This window comes from Simochromis diagramma, unplaced genomic scaffold (genome assembly GCF_900408965.1).
Source record: "Simochromis diagramma unplaced genomic scaffold, fSimDia1.1 OVJJ01000672.1, whole genome shotgun sequence".
Taxonomy (NCBI): Eukaryota; Metazoa; Chordata; class Actinopteri; order Cichliformes; family Cichlidae; genus Simochromis; species Simochromis diagramma.
The window spans coordinates 804,050-813,563 of record NW_024387215.1 but is presented as its reverse complement, the minus strand read 5'-3'; the positions used below and the strand labels follow the sequence as shown (position 1 = coordinate 813,563).

General features: G+C 37.4%; 1 protein-coding gene across 1 annotated transcript; it reads right to left on the bottom strand.

The window, feature by feature from the left end:
• Nucleotides 1-313: 313 nt before the first annotated feature.
• On the bottom strand, nucleotides 314-5,946 carry LOC120746487 (putative butyrophilin subfamily 2 member A3). Its single transcript, XM_040051903.1, has 6 exons — nucleotides 5,234-5,946; nucleotides 2,620-2,719; nucleotides 2,008-2,346; nucleotides 1,510-1,791; nucleotides 1,104-1,229; nucleotides 314-401 (listed from the first exon to the last, which is right to left on the bottom strand). The coding sequence occupies exons 3-6, from the start codon at nucleotides 2,036-2,038 to the stop codon at nucleotides 358-360; spliced, it is 483 nt and encodes a 160-aa protein (XP_039907837.1). The 5' UTR covers nucleotides 2,039-2,346; nucleotides 2,620-2,719; nucleotides 5,234-5,946; the 3' UTR covers nucleotides 314-357.
• Nucleotides 5,947-9,514: the final 3,568 nt, after the last annotated feature.

Genomic DNA, 9,514 nt, shown 5'->3' with positions numbered 1-9,514 from the left:
AAAGTATTGAGCCACACCTCTTACTTTTTGAATTCATGTGTTTTCAATCCCATTGCCACAGATGTGTAAAGTTTGCCTCAAGAAGTATGTCAAGTAATGGGTCGGACGAAACAGCTCAGTGAATTAGACAGAGAAGATTTATGGATGTAGCGAAGGACGTTGGTGTGACAGAGGAGGATAGAGATAGAAATAGATGGACACAGATGATCCACTCTGTCAACCCTAAATGGTGCAGCTGAAAGACGAAAGGTTCTGAAATAAACACACTATATGAAAGCATACTGTCACTGATCAATTCTCGTCTTCTCTTTTCCAACATCTTATGAGTCTCCATTTCTTCTTTTGGCTCTGCTTGTCTCAGTCTTGTTCCATCTGAGCTACAGCGTGGTTTGTCTGAATCCCTGTGCACAGAGAAAGGATATTTACTTTAGATTAGTCTTTACTTTAAACAATGGTTACTTGTATGCTGTGGCATTTGAGCCACTCTTCATTCTCCAGGTTTGCCTTTGAAAAATACCTTTGGTCTGCCTTTGTGATAAATGCTACTACAACAAAGTATATAAAATGAGTCATTTTGCAAGAGCAGCTTGAGGAGCTGACAGGAGCAATGGTTTATGACAAGAGGAAACAAAGTATTGTAAAGAGGAAGGCAGAAACCTCTTTCTTCCTGTATAAGAAAACAGGACATTTGGTGGTGTAATAAATTTGTCAGCCTCATTTGTTTCACTTTACTGCTTGATGTTTTAGAAAAAAATCTGTTTGGGTTGATAATACACAATCTGGTCATCCACAACGTTAAGACTCAAAAAAGACATCTTTAAGTATGATACATTCAAATGTGATCCTAAGAAGACATGAAAAACATCTTTAATTGGCCAGTTCTGAGTGGACTGTTTTACTATCGTGTACTACTGCAGCATCATGCTGCTAATGTCTTTGAGACCCCAATCAGCGTCAAGTGAATGAGCATTATTGACATCCTGATATTTTTTTTGATACAAAAAAAACAGGTCTGAGCACTCTTACTCATCACTTCACTGTAAATCAATCACTGAACTGCAAGGAAAAAAAAAAATTTTTAAATTATTTTGCATACGACTTACTGATCTTTTTCCTTCTCTGTATCCAGCCAACAAAGATCACCAGAAGAATGCAGAAAAGTGAAATAACAAAGAGAGTGAGCAGACTGACACAAACTGAAGGATTTGGCGGGGCCGTGAAAAAATAATCTGAAACAATAAAACAGAAAATAATGAATCACATCCCAATAACACAATCAACAGTTGTATATGTGTATTTGATTTCTTTTTTTATATGACCTATATTTTTGCCAATATTTTAAAGAATAAAGACAATAAAAGGGATTTGCTTCAAATATCACCAAAAGCAGGACCAAAAATTGTGTTGCCTTTCTAGTCGCATGTTCTGAGTAAACATTGTGTTTGGACATGACCACACTGTATGGATGTGCATGTTCACTATGTGACCTGAGTTTCATCATGTTTTTACCAGAAATGTAGATGTGTGTCTCTCTGCTCTGGTTGGTGTTCCTCTGTTGGACTCTGCAGGTGATGTTGTTGCTGTGTCTCTTCTCCACAGTCACTCTGCTGCTGACAGTATAGAGGTCATCAGGACCTCTGAGGGTCTCTGTAGGTCCAGCAGAGAGGAGGTTTCCCTCACCGTCCAACCACAGCAGCTCAGGCTCTGGATACCAGCCTGCAGACTCACACTGTAATGCAACTCCAGTCTTGGCTTTTTGAACACGCAATATTACAGGTAGGGATACAGCCCCTAAGATGAAGCACACAATATTCCTTTGGCAGAGTGCACCATGATTTCATTAAGAGGAACTCCAAATAAGAGATCAATTTGGCTGCACATTTACAGACTTTTTCATATGAATAGAAACTACTTTTCTGCTATATAATGCTAATGTCTGGCGATACTTTGTATTTGAGTTTAAGCTTAAACCACTTCTTTGATTGATAAATATCAGATATTTCTTACCAACAATGAGCTCCATTAAAGTTTCACCCATATCTGGAAGGAAGCATCTATATCTTCCCCTATCAGAAAGTCTCACTTTAGACAGATTCAGTGAAATGTCTCCAAGCTTTAATTTATGAAGGGATACTGTTGTTCTTCCTTTGTAGGAGGGATTCTTTTTGCTTTCCAGTTCACCACCATCACGCCACACATAAACAAATCTGGGATCCAGCTTGCATTTTGTCCACTCCACCGTCTAGTCTGAGGCACTTATGGAGGAGTTCAAATAGCATGGCAGTATGACGTCATCACCCACTAAAGCAACTATTGGGTGAGATGAACCAATTACCTGAATGGTACCTGAGACAGGAGAAAGAAAAATAATACTTATTATTTTTTTGGTTTAGAGACTGTAGAGTTAGAACTCTGCTCTGTTAGAGTTGGGTGACAGAAAGTGTGCGATCATGAATAGTTATTTTTGAATATTTAAAATTAAATATGAGAACAGTGGAATGTGATAACCTGGTAGCCACTGCATTGCAAATGAAACTAATCTAAAAACTGCGACTGACATTCATATTTGCCTTTACAAACAAAATGCTTCAAGATAACTTTGTGGATTCACTTAGTTACCTTTAGTAAAGGAAGAAGGTAGTTGGGCAAACACCATCAATAACAGCAACAAATGGGTGTTTAAAGCAGAATTCATTCTACAGAAAACACATTCTGGATTCTGAAAAACAAATAAATTCCTTTTTTTACATTTTAGAAATAGGCAAATATTTATTTCAGAAAAGGTATATATATATATATATATATATATATATATATATATATATATTAGGGGTGCAACGATACACAAAATTCACGGTTCGGTTCGATACTTTGGTGTCACGGTTCGATATTTTTTTGATACAAAAAAAATGTTCATGCCTTTTTAATTTGTCATTTATTAAAATTATAAATATATATTTTAACTCAAAGGTACAGTTTTTAAATTTAACCCTAACCCTTGTGCGTGTTTTTTATTTTGACAGCGAATGCGCACCTGCGGACCACTTATGTGCAGCCCTGGTTATTTAGCTCGTCATATTGCAGCCACAGAAATTCTTTTGTCCATGAAACCATAAAGCTGCACTTTCTTTTTGCCTTATAGTCTGATTTGTCATAACTTCTCCGTTTTGTGGTAAGCTTTTCTTTGGCTGTCACTTCTTCACCCTGACCTGTCTTATTTGGCTCAGCAGAACTAAAATATATATCCTGCTGGTTTTACACACGCACTCACATAAGCTCAGCGATTCTCTGCGCGATCAACCTCTCACATGTTTAAGCTTGCTGCGGGAGATTTCACTTGTCATGTTTGCATAGTAAGCTAACGATTAATAAGACGATGTCAGAGGAATTGGTGCACAAATTATCATCACTCACAGATCAGTGCTGTCGCTCTCTATACACAGTTCGCACGATTGCAAACGCGATTTCAATATGTCACATATTGACAGTGGCTCACCGATGCCAATGACATAATTACCCAGCTACATTTCTGAAAGAATGCAAAAGCATTGACATATATTTTTGCTTCCTACAATAGCCCGACGGGCAGGGAAGAGATAGATTTTGGTAGCCCGACTGAAAAAATCGCTAGCTCCAGGACGTCGGGCTAGCGATATTGCAAGCCCTGTATCTGATTGAGGAATCACTCATCTTTGGAAAAGAGAGTTTATTACAGAGAAATGTCTCTTTCCAAAATAAAAGCTATACTATCCGCTTCTTCTGGGCTATATTCTCAGCAGCATAAGGAGAATCATGTGCTAACAGCTGTCTAAATGACTCGGCTAAAGTTAGTAGCATGCTTGTTGTTTTTGTCTTTGCACTAGGATGATGTCGGCGTAAATGTGCAGTCATATTCGTTGTGTTCCCACTAGTGCTTTCAGGTTAATCTCGTTGAAATGACCTTAACGCCACAACACGGCAAATCTCCGTTAACGAGCTACCGTCGATCGCCCCGTGCATGGGGCTAGACGGCCAACACGTTAACGAGCTAACTGCGCTAACACACTAGTTCCCACCCATGTAATTGAGCATTGCATGGCACATCCAACATACTGTTTTACTTTAGTCCATGACTCGCTTACCTTCAGGGTCATACGTCACATGAAAACCAAAATAATTCCAAACGCCAGATCTGAATGAGAGTGGGGGAGGTCCATGTTGCAAGGAGAGCTTAACTTCTGTCTTGCTAGCTTGCCCTGCGCTCTTCCTTCTGACCATGCTGTCTGTGTTGAGCGCTCAGTGGATCTGCGCTCGACAGTGCAGCCTAGGCAGAGTAGTCGAACGCAGATTCACTGAGCGCTCAACACAGACAGCATCGTCAGAAGGAAAGTTGATAAAATAAATTACAAATGTTGTATTGTTCGATACATATGCGTACCGAACCAAAAGCACTGTATCGAACGGTTCAATATCGATACGAATATCGTTGCACCCCTAATATATATATATATATATATATATATATATATCAAAGCATTTCTGATAAGGATATTTAACCCTTTAAGTAATTAGAATTTACACCATGTCACAGTTTGACTGTATGTATAGTAAAAAAAAAGGACTCAAGTACAGACCAAAACAGAATGTGAAACGATAATGGGGGAAGTGGGAACACATGGGGAAACAGCTGACACACATGCACAGAACAACATCACAGGGGAACCGTAAAACTAAACACAACACAGGAACACAGGACCTCTTCAAAATAAAACAGGAAACATAATGAAACGCAGACATGACAACATGAACTTGACAACAAAAGACATGAAACACATAAGGGACAAGGGACTTAATACAGGGGTTGAAAACACAAGGGGGAAGTTAAAAAACAAATGAACTTAGAAAACCCAGTGAACTTAAACATAAACCATAAACCTCCAAATAAACTTAAACTCAAAACGCTGGGTCAAAAGACCCAGGATCATGACACACCATTGGGTTGTTAGAAACAAGAAAATAGTTCAGCCATGTTTATATACAACTATGCAGCTTAAAGCTTGAAAAACTATCTTTAAGTGTTTTGTCCGTCTTAATCTATCTGAATATAGCATTTTACAACTATTAAGTAACTTTTACTGCATTCCATATACAGTGTTCTATATACATCCATGTGTGCTTACTTGCAATTGTTTGACAGATCAGACACAAATTTTGAGTTGGGCAAAAGTTAAATTAGAAATGAACAGTTACTTACCCGCTGCAGTCCTTCCAGAGTCCTTCTTTCAACTACATCACTTTTTGCAGTTGGTTTAGTTTAAGATAACCATGCATATTTGCATGTAACCATGACACAGTAAAATAATGTAGAAGCATCACCTTCAAGTTAAAATGTAACCGGATACTAACTTTAGCTTTTGTTATATTCTCTCAGACTTATAAATACAAAATTTACAAATGCAGAATACACAATATCCAAATTTAGGGATGAAAAAAAAACATATTATAGATCTAAGTGTACCCCATTAGTCCCTCCTTAAACCGGGTTTCGGCACCAAAACTGTCGCGGTTCGAATTTTGAGGAAGAGACTTACGACTGAACGTCCATAGTGGGTCAACACAAATAATCGTATAAAAACACCTATATGTTGTGAAGATAGGCTCTGTAAGGTTCTTTTGATTTGGAAGGAAAATAAGCATAGTCCTAGGAGGGGTCCAAAAAAGGGATTTATTAAACACACACAGTTACACACCGTTTCAGTGCGGGAAGGTGAACTTCTTCGTCTGCCCAAAGACAGAAAGCTTTATAGCCATTATGACGTCAGAAGAATTCCCATATCTCCTTCTATGTTCAGAACAACAAGACTTCCCAGAATTGAACCAGATGTTTCCACTCATGTTTCCTGGGAACCTAGCCAATAGTGTACATGAGTGTGTGTATTTTGTGAAATTGTGGGTTCAGGCTAAAAAGAGTTCAATGTCCTTATATGACTTTACTACGGGCTCCCTGGACCTGCAGCTTCTGCTGGATAGAGTATTTGTATTATAGCAGATGTACTAAACCATGATACATGATAATATTGATGATAAACTGATACAGACTAATGAAGTAATGATGAAATAATGACAGTGCCTTATGAATGATACACAGTGACAGTAAAATAACATGTTTTTCTTGACAATGTCAATAAATGAGCTCAAACAGAATAAGTCTTACAGTAAGACCATATCCATATAGTTCTAATAGCAAATGCTTTGAATTTTTAATTTTATTTATTTGTATAACAAAGTTAGAATATAAAGTTGTGAAAATGCTTTTGAATTGTCCTGTCCAAACTGATATGGGTGACATTAATTTGTAAATGACTGAAGAATAAATGTGTACTTTAGGCATACAGACAGTTCAAAAAAGCAGCAAAGCAAAGAAGTCGTGCACCATTTAAAATCATGTTTAGCAACCAGTTTCACAGTTGTCATTTTAGTAGGAACCCCAGAAGGACTGTTGTTAAACACTATGCCCTGTAGAGGTCACTGGATCATTTTGTATGTTATTAACAACACAAATCCACTGTGAGCTATAATGTATGAGCTATGACAACCAAGTCACATGATATGATTTGCAATTACACATTGAATTCAGTACTGAGGGATTATGATGCTTTAGTTAGTTTGTAGTACTTCAGCCCTTTAAAGGCCTACTGAGGTGATTTTGGGCTGAACAGGTATAAGTACAAGATCCAACCCCAGGATAAGGCCTCATGAGTAGAAAGATAACGCCTCTATACTTCAGCAGTCAAACAGGAAGAAGTGGTCTTCAGTTATGCTAAACACTTTATTGGTCTGAAATTCTGTCAGCAAGACAACATGGAGGTTCCACTTTTCTGTGTTCGACTGTGTAAGTACTGAGTTTGTTATACGTTCCAGTTTTCCTTTAGCTGAGGGAAAAGTCAGTGTCATGAAAACCTGAGTTATGTTTACAGAAGGAAGCATCAGTGATATTGAAAACATTTAAATTAAAATACAAAAATTTAAATAACTCAGCGGATTCGCCAAACTGTTGTTCCAAAGTATATAACTACTTATGTCTACTAAATTTTACAGGCATGCTAAAGCTGATTTTATCTCCAATACTTTCAATTTTCCTAAAACTATTAAAATATCCACAAGAAAATAGTCAGCAATGTAGAGTAGTATGATTTTACCTGACTTTACAAACTTGACAAAAAGCATTTGATATAATTTTGTTTTCTTCTTATTCATTTTATTTGGACTTCAGGGGGTACAGCTGCTTTTTCATGCATGTTATCTAGAAGCTGTAATTATTTCTGGTGCTGACAGCACTTTAATGAATCATCATGTTGGTATTAAACGTAAAGTTTCACCAGAAGAGTTTTAGCATTCCTTCGCATTAATTCTACAAGTATCACAATCTCCAAATGTGAGCTAAACTCTAATTTTTCTAGACAAAAAAAGGCATTTAGATGATTTTGGTGAAGACTCCTGTCTATTGCAGCATTGAGACTAAATGCAAAGCAGTGTATGATACCACATAAAGTCTGATATGAAGGGATGCAAATTTGTGTGGTGAGCACATTGTCAGAAATGCTAGTCAAGACCTTTGCAGAGTTTCCACACCACACACTGTCTCTATATTCATATTACTATACTCGTTCAATCTTTTTTATTGTTAGTGTTTCAGCCTGAGAAACTATCTGCACTATAACCACGATACTGCCAGAGCTGTGTGAAAAGAGGCTCTGAAATTGCTTTAGTAACAACTATTCAATGACTACCAGGGTCATGACTTTTTAAATCCTGTAGAGCCTAAAATTTAAATATGTCTTAATATAGATCAAAGTACAAGTGTAAAGAAAGACAAGAATAAAGATTCAGTAAGGTAATACTAGTAGTTATCCATCCTACTCCACTTATCCAACTCAGGGTCATAGGGGTGCTGGAGCCTGTCCCAGCTGTCTTAGGACAAAAAACAAAGTACACCCTGGACAAGTCGCCAGTCTGTCGCAGAGCTAACAAAGAGAGACAGACAACCATTCACATTCATGCCTATATGCAATTTAGAATCACCAGTTAACTTATCCCCACTAACTACATGTGTTTGTACTGTGGAATGAAGCCGGAGTACCTGGAGAGAATCCACACAAACACAGACAACAAGAAAACTCCACACAGAAAGGCCCTGGCCTGATGATGGAACTGAACTCAGGCAACAGTGCTAACCACTGCATCACTGTGCTGCAATACTAATTATCTATTCATTATTTTCATTTATTAATATTAGTTTAACAAATCCATCCATCCATGTATATCCGGGTCAAGGACATCAGTCTAAGCGAGCAACACCTCTTTTCCTAAACCATTTCCTCTAGTTCCAAAACCAGCTATGGAACATGATTGCTACAGTATGACTAAAACATCTCATCTATCTACCTCATCTAGATGCACTGATATGATCAGCTTAATAAATATATTTATACTTTAAATTTTATACGAGTGGTTCCGAAAGTGTGGGCGGTGCCTGCAGGTGGGCTGTGGAGGTACTGCAGGTGCTTACTGTTAAAACAGTATAAAAAAGAATCTATTGTTACTTATTTAACATAAGCCATAGCATAAGATTTTTTTTTCCCTTTTTCTGATTCCTAGCAAAGAATATATTCAAAATGCCCTCCAAAGTGTAACAAAGCCACAACATCATCTTACTGAAGGGATCAAATTGAGTTTTCCTTATCACTTATTTTTAATGCTTTTTTTTTTTTTTTCATTTTTTCTTCAGTGATAAATATGTGGCTGCTGCTGGTGACACAAGTTTGGGATGTTTGTGATGCTCAAAGAGTTTGTAAGTGAAAATAAATGTAATTATTTTTGCATGAATAACATTGTGGGTTTTGGTTTGACAATTTTCACTTGGTGCATGTTTAATGGTCCTGTCTCCCTCGTTGTTGTTCAATGCAGCTTTTCCTCATGTTGTTCCAAACACTTCTCAGCACTATGAATACAGCACATTGTCTTTTAACTGTAAGGAGTTTGACGTGTCTCCTGGATGGAGACTAATGAGGAAGGTGCCAACCGAAAGTACAGCATGTGGGACTAGTTGGGGAGTTTTCAGTGGGTACATTTGCATCTTCAAACATGTTTTTATGGGAGACAGTGGGCAGTACTGGTGTGAGAGCAGAGATGGAAAGAAAAGCAACACTGTCAACATCACCATTACACGTAAGTTTACTGTACCTGTGTTCACTAACATGCATATTTAAAGGATAGAATAGAATAGTCCTTTGTCATTGTATATGTACAACGAAATTCTGAGTGCTCCACACCAACTATGTTGGAACAAAATATTAATAAAATATATTGCTGAATAAATTACTGAATTGGATTGCAAAAAGTATATTCTTATTAGTACACCACTAAACAGAAGGCTTGTTGAGAAATCTGCTAAACGTTCTGATTATTATGTGATATCTGTTAAATGCTCGTAAGTGACATAATTAAATGCTGGTAATAGTATTTTTCCTCTGCC